Raw genomic sequence first — 16,726 nt, forward strand, 5'->3', positions numbered from 1 at the left:
ACCGACGACGTCCAGGGAAAAGAGCATCGCCGGCTTCCTTTCCGCATGGCCACGCAGCGCGCACTCGATCGTGGCCGGCGCTACCGCTTGTCAGCCAGGCTCTCGTCGAGATTTCGTAATTAAGTACGTCTCAAGACATGCGGTCGCCGCGGAGTCGATTAACAATTAACTTCTTTACGATGAAATTTACGGCACTTGTAAAACATTTATTATCCCGTAAGATTTCACTTTGATACACCTATAATCGCGAGACTTTAAAACTTATTACGTTTGTTATTGCGAACTGCCTTGGTGATAATCGTGTGAATTCTATCGACGCTTCTCTCTCTTCGCGTGCAGTTGTGATAACTGTCGAGTAGGAAACTCAGAAAAGTCGATAGCTTTAGTGCGTCGATAAAAGAAAGTATCGAGAAAACATTTGCAGTATCCGCAAATGATAGAACGCGCACATACATACCGAAATATATAGCAGCGCTGGAAAAAAATTGAAAAAGATTCAATAGAAATGTTTATTTAAAGTATATACATTTAAAAGAATATTAGTTGAAATAAGTTTATTGTGTAGTAAATGTTAAAAAAAGCAAATTGTATTTAACATTCATGTATATTTACTTGAAAGCTAATGAGATTTTTATTTTATATTTTGATAGGACGTGGATAAATGTTTCTTCTATTTTCTACTGTTTATTTACTAACTTTTAATTTCTTTAGAGTATAAAATAGAAAATAGTAAGGAAATATAAAAAATAACAGTGTGCATTTTATAGATATATAGATGTAGTTTATTCTTTTATAAACATGTCTTAAAATAAATTTACTTGTCAAGTAGATAATTATTTTAGTCTTACTGCTTTCTATTTCTTAGGTTCTATTTTCTATTTTTAAGAAGTATAAAGTAGCATAAATAAACTGCAGAAAATAGAGAAAACTTATTTATCCGTGACACATCGAAATGTATAATAAAATAACTATTTTATTTCAAGCAAATTAACAATAAATATTAAATATGTTTTTTCAGTACACAAAAATACTTTATTTTTTATAGATACATCTTTTGAATAAATATTTTCTATTTCAACTTATTTTCTTCAGCACTGGGATATATATATAATACAATAATAACAGCTACGAAAAATACTAATGAAATATAAATTTTACACTTCACTGGTGTCTTTATTTCGCAATTTTGCAGCTGTTAAAATCCAATTTGGATTTTCCGATAATTTTTTTTTTATCTAGCGCCATGTGAATAAGTTTACGCGCATACGTGCTGATTCGATCATCGATAATAGCGATCGATACGTGAATAGATGCACCGTGAAAGTAAAATCCGTGGAGCAAATTGTCAGGGGATAATGTTAATGCCGACACGAGCACAGCAGGCGGATCTCTTCTTCTTCATTCTTCTTCTTCTTCTTCTTTGGTAGTGAATCAACTTTAAAGAGCGCTATAGATGCGACGCGATTTCGCAAAATGTGAAAACGACGGCTTCCACATTCCCCGTTCGCGCTCACTCGCTTGCTCGCTCGCTTCACCGTCTTTGAGCGCGCGATCGTTGACAGGCACTTTTATTTAAGCGCCTCTCAGACAATCAATATTTATCGCCGACGCTTCAGGTAACGACAGCACCTTTGATTACCCGATAAACGCGGTAGGAATCGAGTTTCTTGCGGAAAAATTTGATTGTCTCGCATTATTTCGCAATCTTTGAAGTATCTTTTATTGCAGAACGTCACCCGCGAATCAAAACTACATTAAGATTGCTCAAAATTGATACCGTTGAAAACGTCGTTGTGTAAAAATTAAGACGAGGACTAAACAGATAAGAACAAATCGAGCAATAAGATCTCGTTTATATTTTCAAGGCATACTTAAGAATGAACCGCGATTGGCGTCTCGATAATTCTGCTAATAACTGTTACCGTGGCGCACGCGACGTGAAATGATATCGCTACTTTATTTGCCATGCGTAAGTTCGTCGACCGGACGCACGGAGAACGTTTTTGCGCTTGCGCTTGCTATTATTGTAACGGTGTAGAAAATTAGTCACGATGCCACGGCCTGCGGAAGAAAACACTGTCAGGCACGCGCTGGCGCAACGTGCATGTCGCAGTGCATGTGCCGATGGCAGCATCAAAAATTCAAATTAGGATCGATTATGCGATGAGATCTTCCTGTTTCCTCTTTGATTTTACATCATCAACACCGATCGATCGCGAATGCGACAACTGGACAAATTACGACTCGAATTACGATTTTTTTTATTAACTCGTTTGTTCTCTCTTTCTCTCGCGACGCTGTTCGCCACATGTGTCGGCATACCTCCTTCGAAGGCGAAAAAAATGTTGCGTCAATTCAGGTGTTATAAGGACACGTGTCGCCTACTTGTTAGATATAGTATAACAGGACGTACCTAATAAAGAAGATATATAGATGCCTTATACAACGTTCGAAGTAATATCTCTTTTATTCTGATGCTGAAGAAAGCAAACACTTGCCTATTCAAAGCATTCATCAAATCTCGTTAGATGGTGACAGTGGTAAAAAAAAAATTCTCATGATAATCTCTCGCTGTGAATGCGAAGAATCATACAATACAGAATGATATTTAAATAAATTTTTTTAAAATCTGGAAGAGAAATTACTTCTATTAATTCAGTTTCGCGGCTAAATTTTCAAAGTCTATTTGAATCTTGAATGAAATTAATCATGCGCACTGAAAAAAGGATACTTGAAAATAATTTACTTTGTGAAATATAAATTTATTTCACTGAAATAAATCTTTATTTAAATACGGCGAAACAACATTTTATTCGTAACAATAAATCAATTAATAATAAAAACGCGATATATGTCACAGAAATTTCATCACGATAAAATTTTTTTACAACTACTAAATGTCAAAGAAGACATCACGTGTGACATTTGCTTCTGGCAATTTGAAATTTTTTTCCTCGATGTGTACTCTAATCAGGAAACGAGCTAACTAGCTTGCAAAGCCCTCAGCACTTCTTACGATCGATCAATCGCAGAAATACCTCGAACGAAGGGGGCAATTGCAGGGAGAGCGCGACGTTGCGTGACCATGGCAGATTCTCAAAGGCGAGATAACGCATCGCAGTTTTCGCCGCAGCGATCGGTTCGTTCTTATTTACATTGGCCGAGAGATGATTAGGGTGATAGGTTACGGTAGCAAATACGCGCGAATCGCCAAGTGGAACATCCCGGATCGGTTCCCAGAACGCGCATCGCCGTTTAACACGATTATACCCGCCTATCCGGTACGTACAACTCGCAATCATAATCCCGGTCGCGAGACATTCCACGTGTGACGTGGAATCCCACGGATCACGCTAATCTTATCGCGCGAGATAGACAAACAGAAACTGTATGCCTTTCCGTTCGGAAACCTCAGACTGTTGGATATTTTACGCGTCGTTGGTATCAGGTGACTACGATAGAAATATTTGGTGAGATAGACCAAAGCTAAATAGTGATCAAATGAATTTTATAGTTATAATTATTTAGTATGCAGTTGTTTTGACCAAACAATTGTTTTTAAAAAACCATAATCTAATGGTTTGTTAAATGTAACTAAATTTTTGATATCAGTAATTACAAAATTTATCTGATCACTATTTAACTAAATATTTGGTTGATATTTTTCTCAATGTAGAAAATAGAACGAAGTTGCCGTCTTGTCTGATGAAAAAGTTTAAAAGACCTTGAGAAATTTTTGGAAGGATTCTTCCACGATAATTCCTACAATAATTTCCACGTTTGACAATGTGTTTTGAGCTCTTTGGAAATTTTTTATTCTCGAACTGACTACATAAATTCTTCGTGATTTATACGGGACATTAGTCATCGGTCGATATTGCGATGTACTCGTCGGCTGACCTATATGAATCTTCAAGGACTCCACAAAGGCGTTTCTACACGGACTTCAAAAATTGTCGATTCGTCAAGCTTAGTACTATATTCGTCTAACGAAGTCGTTTGACGACACGCGCGATACCGGTCTCGGCCGAGGTTCCTCCGCAAACGAGCCAAGGTGCGCGCTAATTAGCGTGAAAGTCGCCACTCGACTCTCACCCTGCTCGAAGGGAATGAAAACCGTATTGAAATTAAAAGCTAAGTTACTACGCGATAAAGTGCGGGGAGAAATAGGGGGGGAGTGTGCGGCGCCGCGCCGGCGAAGAAAGCGGAAGGTCGCCGGAGGTGGAAATACGACGGCGCGACTTGGCGCGCGTTTCGACGTTCCTAAATCACAATGTTTCATCATGGGTGCTCGCGCGGGTTGGGGCCCGACCGGTCGGACCGAGGGCCTTAAGTTCAGAGGTTATCTTATGTCATGGGAATGTTCGACGAGGTGTATGTACATTTATATACGTACCGGCGCGCCGGCGTTGAGCTCACGACGCGCGCGTGTGTGTGCGCGCGTTCACGCGTGAAACTTCACACGACATTGTTTAGACGTGAAGACCATCTGTTCTATAACATTTTTCCTTTGACGATATAAATGCACGTTTGTGTATTTTTTTTTTTCTTCTTAATTTCGAAAGCGAGAGAATAACGTGTTATTAAGGACAGTGAAAGGTATCGGAATCAGCCAATTCTAGAATGTTACTTCTTGCTCCGCGATAACGACACTCCGACGTGTCGTTATCGCGGAGTAAAAATTAATTAATTTGTTCCCAATAAATTTTCGGATTTCCGTCGTCGCCTGTGTGCTCGTGTCATTTCACAGTTTAATTACGCAGCGTATAATTACTGGTGTATTAATTTGCGCGTACTTTACAGTTTCGGAATTAATCAATTCGCCGTAAATTTTTGTTTCCTGCTTTTACTATGGTACGTCGCTGTACGCAGTACGTTTGTGTTTTACAGTCGGTATGGTATACTTTATTTTGCAAATACAAAAGTCCAGAATTAGAAATTAGTATCGTGAGATTTTAATTGCACAGAGAAAAATTTCGTTTAAATCGATGAAATTGTTTTCTAAACTTTTTTAGTCGAATTAAAAATACCTTTGATAAAAATAAAAATTTGTTTAATTTTATAAAATAATATTAGCTTTTTTTAAAGTAAATGGATTATTTGTTTAATTTAAACAAATAATTTTTTAATTCAAAGAACACACTGACAAATGTAAGAAATAATTTAGTTATTTTGCTTTTAAAAATATTCTTTAAAAAAAAATTGTATTGCACAACCAAAAATTTCTTCAAATCAAAAAAACTTTTTAACCATATAGAAAGCAACTCTATATTTAATCTTCAATTTTACATCTTGCCGTAATGCCACTACTAAAGTCATATGATCAATATACTTTTCAGCGTGCCTCCGCACAATTCGCGTTTTTCCCCACTAGCCAAATATTAAAATAATAACTATTTTTCGTAACGGCGCATTCTCTGTTTCTGTTTCAGGATTCATAAACTGCAACACCGCCAACACACTGCAGTCGCTCGCGCAGCTACATGGTGAGTGAAAACTAGTTGTTAATCCCTCTTCCCTCTCTCTGCATCCCCCTCGCGTCTTCCTCGCACGCGGATATATACGTCCCGCGTTACGTTTATTGCCAGAAGATGATCACCGGGGGGAGAAGAGAATCCGCGCGCGCGGCCCGCGGATTCAATTAAAATTTATAGTTACGTAATATTCCCCCCGATGTAAGAGAGGTATGCGCGGCTGCTGCTTGCCTTCCTAGCGCGGCCGCAATCGGGGAAACGCGGCCCTCCTCCGCGCGACGTTCACTTCCTCTTTCTTCATCATAATCACCACCGGGGGAAGGACTGGCCCCGCAACCTGTACTTTGCTCCTGTAGCCGGAGTCGTGCCGCGGCAAAAATTTTGTTTTTGATTTAGCGCGAGCGCGCCGCCGCCGCCGCCACCATCATCACCATCGTTGCCGCCATAAATTTCACGCGAGAGTGAAGGATCCGTCGCGACTTTTTGTCCTCGCGAGTCGAACTAACAAGCTCGAGCGCGAATACGTCCGAGAAGAGCGGATTCCGCGCTTGTAAATCGATGGGTATATCGGCCCGTAAATCGTTATGTAAAACGCTTAACCCGTCTCTGCCTCTCTCGCTCTCGCACAACCGCGAAAACATGCGGACTCGTTTGAGCTCGTTAATATTTTTAGCGCCGCCGTTTTAGCGCAGCTCCGTGCAGCAATTTCAAATGGTACTATATACCTTGTCGTTTTGCGAAGAGACCTAAGAGCGCGATACGTAGTCAAAGAGTCGTCCTATCCATATTCGAGATGTACATTGGGAACGTCCGACGTGATAGAGCCTCGGTTTTGCCCCGCGATATCCCGCTGACGCGATCCCGCCAAGGAAACGCGCAGAACGAATTTTCTTAAGCGGATTGTATTGCTTCTAGGAAGAAGGGTTGATAAATACATCGGGTACTTTAATTAAATCCCGTAATGTGTGCGGCACGTCCGTGTTCGTCGTTCGTACGTTCGTGTCGTTGATCTTGAGCCCTGCGCGCCGGGGCTTCGATCGTAAAGATGTCCCGGCGCAATTTCTCCTCGTGGTGTTCGTCATTAACACCACAAAGGCTTACTGGGAACGCGGCGCGCAAGTGCGAGCAGGACAGATTTATTTTCGTAACCGCGCGAGAATCCAAAAGTAATTGCCAGGCTTCTTCTCACCGGGCGTTTCGGAATTCATTCTCCGAGAGAATATACTCGAGTGTCAGTCTCGGATCTTCGCGTAAAACTTCGCGAGTGCGTAAAACGTCCACTTGTCTTTTTACTGGTCGAGATTGAGACTTTTTATGTCCCCCGTAGGCTTTTAAGAGTACGGCGCTATCACAGTTTAAGAACGTTGAGCCATATAATATTATTATCTGCGTTGCAATGCGTAAACCTAAATTTGGCAAGTATGTGTATATGTACACACACACAATGTTAAAAATGTCATAAAATTCAATGTACCCATAATTGAAAAATATGTGCATGAAGCTCAATATATTTTTGACGACATTAAATATTTTTAATGTACTTGTTTGAAATTTCCTTCCATTACGTTACCTTAAATTCTGCTGCTTATTTTTAACAGTGTATATAATATCTTGAAGAAAAAAATATTTATGTTTATATACAGCTTTTGGTACATATTTGGCTAAATCTTTTGAAATATATTTTGATATTTACATGTTGAATATTTTTTAATATTAAAAAAATATATATATTGTTTAGAAAATTGTGTAAATGGCGGTTTATTATTAGCCACTAGTAAAAATTATTTAATACACAGCGCAAAGACATTTATGTCTGTTTTATAGCTCATTACGGGTGCATTGATGCGCACGCAATACGTATCCGGGAAATCTTGTCTCCTAAGGTCGAAATTAATCGGCCGCTGCTTCGTCGGACGTTGTCATTATACGCCGGCATTAACGAACGAAAAGAAATAAACACGGTATCTCGGTCAGAGACTTTTCACCCGGAATAACCATGGGACGAACGGCAATAGGCTATTAACTCTACCATGCATTTTGAGAACCGAAATGAGCATTTGCACACACGCACATTGCATGTAATACATGCATATTTATCGACATCGGCTGAATGAAAATCGAACTGTTTTGTATCGAATGTTCCCACAAAGAAAGAGAGAGAGAGAGAGAGAACTAGAGAAAGAGAACGGATTTAAATATCTCATTATTATGCATTGTACTACATGACAATTATACAGGGTGATCGTTAAGTACTCTAAAAAATTTAGGATGATTCCTCACACTATGATTCAAGTCAAAAACTATATGATTATATGTCCGAAAAGATTTAATTTCAAAGATACGTGGTGCCAAAATTGGAGGAAAAATTTCGAAAACCACTTGAGTTATCTTATTTCACAAAGTTTCATTAAAATATCCTAAGCGGTTTTCGAAATTTTTAAGAAAAATGAAATATTTCCTGTATCTTTCCTTAAGATCACCTCTTAAAACTTTTTTAATTGTAACTCCAAAAAGTATTACTTTGATAAAGTACATACACTGGGAAACAATTTTGTTTGTATTTATTCTAACATCATTTCTTTGATTAAGAAAAAATTTTTCCCAAAGTTTGAAAATAAATTATTTTATATTAGCTAATATTTAGTTAAATCAAGGAAATAAATATATTTACTTGACCATAAAAAACTTGTTTTTTAGTGTAAGTGCGCAAGTAAAATTAATTTAAGTCGGATTATCAAGTTTATTTTAGACACGAGTTCATCTTGAAAAAAACGCTCATAATTTATTTTTAATTCGATTTGTAATTCTTTCGTTTTTCTCTGCGTTTTAAGTTTTAGACGAGACAAAAAGTGAAATGTCATTGCGTCTCGTCGCGGATAATTGACAGAGCTGTTAATCTCTTAATTTTCTTTCAAAGCGCTTTAGCATTATAAGTTCATTGAATATGCGACGTTTAGTTACACGTTAAAGTAAATTTCGATTTTCATTCCCAATAGAGCCGGAAATGTCTCTGTAACTCGCTTACTAATTGTCTGCTGTCTCGACTGTATATTATGAAAATTTAACGGAACTAAATCCTCCTCTAATTTATCTATAAGGTTATACGCTTTGGGATCGCAATCGTGACCATATAAAGCTCTTCTCTTTAATATTTCATGAATTTTTATTGCTAACATTATTTTACAATAATATATCCTGTTTAACAGGATATTTGTCACCCAAGATTAATCCTTATGTCTATAAGATAAAATGTTTTAAGAATGAATTTATGAATTTACTTAAGAAATATTTGTCCGCCTTTAGCCACGAGTCTTAAAAGTTCTTTCCGGAAAACAAATTGCAAATAAGATTATCTTTAAAAAAAAATTCTTTGATCGTCTAGCTTTATTAAGTCACTGTGTTACATGATGTACGTTTTTAAGCTATCGATGGCACTACGATAAACTTTTTGTTTCCTTTTTGTTACGCAGAAATGACTGATTCGCATAATCATTCAGGTTTCGTGAACTTACACGAACTCACATATATTTACATAATACATATTAATACATATATACGCACGTTTTTTGCAATAGAGTGATAAACTAAAACGTTTGAGAAAAATAAACGCAACATGCAAATTAATTTAACCTTGGAGTGCTACGCCTGGATGAATTTTCATCCAGGTGCTAATTCAAGTTTTTGTTATTAAAACTTTGGTAGTTTAAAAATAATATTTAAAAAGATTTTTTTACATTTGAAATATTAGCGTCAGTTCAGTTATTTCAACACCTTGCAATGTAGCAGAGAAAAATCTAAAACAAATTCATAATTGTATAAATGAATTTTCACTCAGAGTATCACTCCGGAATATTATTAATGTCAGAAAAATATGAGTAACGCTCTCGGACTAAAAATAATAAGCGTAAGAACTAGAAGATCTATATGTGTCATAGATCTATATTTGACATAAGACTAAGCGGGATGTTGGTACATTTTTTTTATGTTTATCTCCTAATTAAATACATCTTTTGCTTTGTCATGCCGCACAGCATATGATTCCCCATCCCGCGGAGCAAGACCTGCCGATTGTCGTAACTACACCGACCCCTTATCTTAATTCCCCGACGATGTTAATACACGCAAGATAAACACACGGTGCACGCGTTCACGATACGCTTGTGTACGAGTATTCCGTAGGCCGCGACGTAACATGTTTATTATACGTATATGAGAAGTCACGTACTACGTACCGCGCGCATACATAATACAGTTACGGGTGTGCACGTAGGTCGACGATGCTGATGTGTACAACCTGTACGGTCGACCGCATTACCATACATATTGATCCATCCTAGAAAACCGCGCCTCTAGAAATCGCCTCCCCGCCGGACGTTGGCCCCGGTACTTTTCGACAATGTCGTCCTCGGTTACGCTTGTCGACTCTTTTTTTTTCACGGTCTACGAGTCGTTTCGCTCTCCCGTGTCGCGCTGTTCAACGTCGCGGCGAAATAGTATTCTCTCCCGGTACTTCTCCGTCCCATTCGCCAGTGCGTTTCCGCAATACCGTACGCGTCGAATACCGTAAGCGTTAAAAGGCTCCCCGTGCTCGGCGCGGAACAACCGAAGATCGTCGCGTCGTCGCAACACACTTTCGTCCTGGATTCACTCTACGCTCGCTATACACGCGACGCGGCTCGGCGTTATCGTTTTACCGTATCCGGAGCGCGCTCTTGCAAAAAAGTCCATTATTTTCTACGTGCGGGGAAGCGCATGCGCGGAATATAAAAGGAGATGCACAGGTGCAACGAAAGGAAAACGTATATATATACTTGCTTAATTCGCGTCCCTCGCGTAACTTGCGATTTATATTTAACAAAACCGGATCGAGAGGCGTTGCTATCACGTATATTAATTATCGTATCCTATCGCGATGCGCGTGTTTTCCAGGAACGGAGAATCAACGGAGGCGTTATACTGCGTGCGTGTAATAAAACGCACGTCGGGTATCAAATGTTCGAAGGGAAATATTGTAATCATCGCGGCACGAGCGCGGAATCTTCCTTCTCGTAGGCGCACACGTCCGGCTAAAAGAATTTCGCTGATGACGTCTGATGACATCGCGTTTTACAGGTGCAGCGCGAATTCCTGCCGTCGCAGATACAGTTGCGTAATTCGCGATCCGTATCCGGTTTTAACGAGAACCGTTGCGTCTCTCGTATTACAAGCTTAATTAAATTGTTTTTCTTTTTCTTTTTCTTTTACGACCCCCATGAAGGGACGAGTGCACGGGGGTGGTTATTTAAAATCATTGTGATATTTACGACACGCGTGAGGGGAGAACGTCGCTATGGGAAAGTCGATATTTTATATGCGCAAACGTGATTAGCGTACAGAAAATCCGATTAGTAGCGCGATTTTCTGATGCAATTTCTGCTTATAATAAAAGCGATTGTAAATTGTACGAGATGTGGGATGAATTATATCCAAATGTCATGATTATTTCATTTCTGTTAATCAGACTTTACGCTCGTCGGCATGATGTTTAATCTAAGCAGATCCGTGTAATGCGTGGCCGTTAATAAATACTTCACATACACTGAGAGAAAAACAATTCTAAATTTTAATAAATATTTATTCGAATAGCACTAATTCACTTACGGTACATAAGTATAGTACGGTACGTACTCTGTAAGGAAAAAATAATATATTAAATTAATTATTGTTACGTACGAGATAAATTTATATTTATATTTAATAAATATTTAATTACTATTATCGAAATAAATATTTATTAAAATTTACTAATTTTTCTCTCAATGCACGTTTTCTCAAAACCTTTCTTCTCTATAAAAATAAATACAAATTTCTGTGTATAAACTTATAAATAATGTAATCGGTTTCTCTGATACTCTTTTAAATCATATGCAAATTATGCTTAATCGTTGAAGGTAATAAAATATAAAATGTATAAATTAATACATATTAGTCTCAATCGCCGCGGCGTTCTCTTTGTTTTATTGAAAGGCACCGATGCTGTCATTTCCTTTCGTGTTTTTTTAGAGAGTGCTCGCTCTCAAGAATTTTCCATCGACGTACTCCCGACGGTGTCGTTCCTCTTGCCGGGAAACGAACGCGGCCTGAAATTACACGGGCACGCACGGGGAACCGCACGCGTGACAGACATGCCCGAGGTCCCCCGGTGATGGGACGACGATTGTTCGTACGCGAAGCTCTTACAGCGTGAAACGCAGCCGCGCACATACGGGGTATATTTCGTAATTAATACGAAAGAGGAGAGTTTTTCGCTCGCGGCCTGCATCCACGTGGAGCGCAGGCGAGATTGCCTCGTACTACGCGTCATTTCCATTCGTAGCCTAGTGATTAAGTAACACACGGCTAAAGGAGGTACTTGTGGTGCACGTACCTTGTCCTCTACTATCAAAAAAGATTTTTTTTGTTAATTTGTTATATAGACAATTGAAGCTTTCTCCTCTCTCTTTTCTCGTATCCGACATTCAGCCGCTTCTCGTGTGGCAGATTCGCGCTTTCGAAGAATCGACACGGGTTTCAAAAGAATGGTCGTTAGGCTCTCCACAATAGTAACCGCTGGTAATTAACTTCCTGGCCGGATTCAGCGTTGCCTTCGCTGAACACAGAGCGTCGTGATATTGTGCAAGAACGTGCTCTTACGCCTTGAACTGAACACGAGCGGAACAAGTTTATAGAAATCTGGTATTATAAATTAATTATGAAACACAATAATTCTTGAAATGACAACCATAATCACCACAGCCTGACCATAATCTTAAAAGAATTAAAAAAAAAAAATTGTAAGCCATTCTTTCAGTTGCGAAAACCGCAATTATAGAGTTGTATTTAATTACACTTTTATACGGAAATAACAATTTTGCTAAAATACAGATCTGAAAATAATTATATTGAATCATTTAAAAAATTGTATTGGATGTTTACTTGGTTGCAAAAATGTTTGTTTGTAACCATATTATCACGTTTGAGCGTCCATAATTATTTTGATGATTATTTTGACAGCCAAATTTTTAATAATAAAATTGTTCTCTCCGTGTATTATACACTAAGAGAAAAAATATCTTACAACAAAAAATTATTTACTCGGTGGTTCCCAGCTTATTTACTTGCAGTCATGTTAAAAATTTTTTAATTTAAATATTTATGTAAATAAAATGAAGTAAGTTTTATTCAAATAATTTTTTCTCTTGCAGTTGTAGAAAATATTTGCCATTAAACTTTTTATATTCAAGATAATCTGATTTTTTTAATCTTGAGAAAACTATTTAAGTTTAATAATATCTATTATTAGTTTATTAGTACAATTATTATTTAAAGTAAGAAATGTAAAAATACAAAATTATATACATAATATGTTTATTTACTTTAAAGTAAATATTTTTACTTAGACAGAAGAAACAAATGCTTGCATCAAAATGTATGGTTTTAAGAAAATATATTTCTTTTTCATTAAAAAAAATTTTCTCTTAGTGTATTGAAACTACTGTTATCATTACAAATTCTTTTCTGCTGGAATCGTATGTAATCGCTAAAATCTTTTTTACAAAGCAAATTTTCTAACGAAGTATATCTGAATTTTATTAAAATCGACATAAAAATCACGTTTGATTAAATAGCTTCTCTTAAATAGGAGAAATCTTTTATATACAGTTATATATTTTGCCTCGGCTTATATCTATTCTCGTCAAGCACATCGGTCCTGTTAGACTCACAGGCCGTCGTAAAAATTACAGTCGGCCGAAGTCGCGTCGCGCGTCTCCTCGGGGGAGAATTTTACGATTCGCAGAATTGTCCCTCCGGGAGGTTCGAGTCCTTCCTCACCGTAGAGGAGTGGAGTGTTTTCGCAACGACTGCATAACTATCGATGGAATGTTACGCGTCCGTTCGATTGCCGCGCGGGTAATCGGCGCGAACGAGGTAACGCATACTCGCTAACAATCCACAGGCAGAGCCTTTGACCTTTACCGAGGCGTAAACTCGTAAATCATGTTACGCGACCGAGCGAAATCACGCCTACGTGTTCGCGGGCTTGTCAAAAGTACCCGAGGATTAAGCGGTACCCCCCTCCCCCCCCCCCCCCCTTTGATTGTCCGTCTGATTGTGACGTGCGCATCGCGCGGCGGAAAACATTTTATCCGTTATGACACGAGGCACTTTTTATTATCTCGCGCGTTCATCAATGCCGCGAGGCCGGTACGTTGCGGTTATTATCTTCGCGCGCTCGTTATTCGAAAGAGGGAAGCGGATGAAGTAGGTGTGCAATTTGTAATTATGATACTTGCAACGTCTCGGAATTGTCGGCTTTCCAATTTCACGCTACTTCGTGGACCAATTCGTCGCTTTGACTCGCACGTATATACACACACGACGACCGCGTAATCGGTGACAATTCGCGCAAGGCACAGTACGGTGCATACGCGGCCGGCGCCTTTCCGTTATTCTTAACGTTATTCTTCACGTATAAAATTCTGTTTCTTCGCGAAATGTAGCGTCGACGCGTTCAATACATCGAGGGCGGACGTCTCTCTCGGGTCGCTGCCCCGAAAATCGGGAGGATGCGCCGAATTGGCCTCTTACCTTGCATCCGCCCGGGCTGTGGTCTCTTTGCGTCGCGAGGAGTGAAAGTCGATAGGTATGCATAGGGCATGAGCGCGGCTCACTAATCCGGAGCCGCGCTCTCCGTGCTGTGGACGACGTTGCATATTCAGCGGATGCAGATTCCGGAGGCGCACGTTTACCGCAGCCGGTGAAACAATACATTAATTAGCCGGGTCTTTTGCAGAGCGAAGGACTCTCTCTCTCTCTCTCTCTCTCTCTCTCTCTCTCTCTCTCTCTCTCTCTCTTTCGCGACCGTGCGCGCTCCTTCGCTCGGCAGGAGAAGCCGGACCCTTGCGGGAGTAGTCCCTGCGCTCGGTTTTAGGCGGGCAACTCGTATAACTTCCTCCTACGTAACCCGGCGTCCTCGGTGCGACCATAAATCCGGGGGACGTTCAATATTTATGGGAGCTGCGGTGGCTCGGTTACTTTAATCTCTACTAGCCAGGCAGAATACCACCCCACGACGAACGACTGCATCTGGATGCCCTCGGATATATGCAGGTCTCGCGATATGAATCTACGTGGCAGCTGGCTTTTAAGGTTTCGACCGCAAAAGACGCCGCTGTACCGCGCGCAAATATTATAAAGTCTCGGAAACCGAGAAAGATCGAGGAACACACACACACGCTCCAACACGATTTTAAATAAATAATACCTGCACGATTTTGCTAAAATATTTGAAAATTTAGTTACACTCAGAGAAAAATTATGTTTAAATTGATCAAATTGGTCCCTCCCCCCCCTCCCCTTTTTTTAAGTTGAAGTGAAAATACCTTTGAGGAAAAAAAAATTTATTTGATTTTAAGAAATGACGTTATTAATCTTTTTTAAAGTAAATAAATTATTTGTTTAATGTAAACAAATAATTTTTCAAAGACAGTACTAACAGAAATGTAAAAAATAATTTAGTTGTGATTATGTTCTAATTTTAAGAACACATTATCTTTTTTATTTGCGTTGCACAACGAAATTATTTCTGTAATTTTAATAAGAACAATCAAGTTTTTTTTTTTTTTAATCAAAAAAGCTTTTCTTCAACCGTATAGCAATGCACAAATTTCTTTGGTTCAAATATTTTTAGAATCGAAGAAATTTTTTACTGGGTGTAGCTAGATTTTTAGATGCTTCGGCAAAACAGTTCTTTCCGCGTGACCTTGGACGCTTTTTCAAATATTTTTATACATTTAAAAAAAAACCAACACTTTTGTCGATTTAAATTTTACATCAGTGTTAAGTGATTCGTAAAAAGTATTGTAAAATAAGAAGAAATGTTAAAAGATCAATATTTATGAAAACAGTTAACGATCATCGATATGATTGACCTCGATTGAACTTCATGTCGAATTTATATCAACAAAATAATGATCTTGTTATTTCTAGCGAAAATTATTTAGCAATCATCAATAATGACGCTTAATGTCGCCTCGTGAGGACGTTCCGCGCGGCGTGACGCAAGTCGTCGTAATCGTCATTTCGAAAAAAAGAAACGTGCTGTCCGTGCTCGTTTGTGCTCGCGTATCGCGTCGCAACGAGTTTATTGCAACAGTGCGCGGAAAGATACTGTAGCCGCGCGGGCGCGCGGCGATTTGAGAAGCACGGCCGCGCGTTATGTTTCTCGTTCCAGTTACTCGCTGAAAAATCCCGCACGAATCAAAATTCTCGCTCTTTACCACAATACCGCGCGTCATCGAATCTTACAGTATTCATGTTCGCGCGGCACAAAAGTCGCGAGCGTTCGCATTCGCACTCGATTTCTGCTCCACCGCAAATCGCGCGAGCCGCTCTTGATACGGGAAATAGACGAATGGCGCGCAAGTAACGCTTCATTATTACGATTGGAGTAATGACGGTCTAACTGTGTGCGACGGTAAATTACAGTATTTCATCGGCTTTTGATTAGACCGCCGAAGGTAAAAACGCATGCGGTGTATACTTCGTTAACAGCGAGATACGTTTTCGGCTGCTTAACCTGACGGATATTTAATCAAATCGGAAGCAGCATCTCCCGGCCTCGGGGATTATCATTTATTTCACATTTACCTTACGTAGCGGTGAGACGCTACTGTCTCTTAATTACCTACGCTCTTACGAATTAAACATTGGCCCTATATTATTTGTCCTCACGGATTATAGACGCTACTCGGTCAATAACGTCATAATATTAACAGCGCTGTTATTATTGGTCCCATCGAGTAATAGGAACTTTCGTGCCCGTTAATGGGATACTTTTATAAGTATCACAGATGCCTGATACGGTCTGAGCGTCAAGCAAACAGCTCAAGACGTGTCCGCTTCCGAGTGAATTTCACGCTTATTAGTGTCGCCCGATCGATCGATCCAAAGGATTTTACGACTCCGATTAAATCGATGGGCGCCGTTGCGCAACTCGGCGAAGTCAAGGTACGGGGTTCCCCTTGTCCCACATTCTCTGCATCCTTGACGAAGTTTCTCGCAACCGCTGTCATTTCCTTACACAATAGATATTTATCTATTTATCTGAATTCAGCGCCCGAGCGCCAGGCAATGAAAATGCTGTCGCAACGAATGATTCACTCATGTGCTTGTCTCGTTAGGGAGTCTATCCATCCAATGTCGTGAACTTTTTGCTAATTTTCCTGGCGAGT

General features: G+C 39.3%; 1 protein-coding gene across 1 annotated transcript in view; it reads left to right on the forward strand.

The window, feature by feature from the left end:
* The window catches only part of LOC105207423 (cytoplasmic polyadenylation element-binding protein 2), a 163,664-nt gene that overhangs the window by 85,842 nt on the left and 61,096 nt on the right, over nt 1-16,726 (forward strand). The window contains exon 3 of the mRNA XM_011176869.3: nt 5,433-5,486. Coding sequence (XP_011175171.1) covers nt 5,433-5,486 — 54 coding nt within the window. The remainder of the gene's footprint in view (nt 1-5,432; nt 5,487-16,726) is intronic.

The sequence above is a fragment of the Solenopsis invicta genome, chromosome 16 (genome assembly GCF_016802725.1).
Source record: "Solenopsis invicta isolate M01_SB chromosome 16, UNIL_Sinv_3.0, whole genome shotgun sequence".
NCBI lineage: Eukaryota > Metazoa > Arthropoda > Insecta > Hymenoptera > Formicidae > Solenopsis > Solenopsis invicta.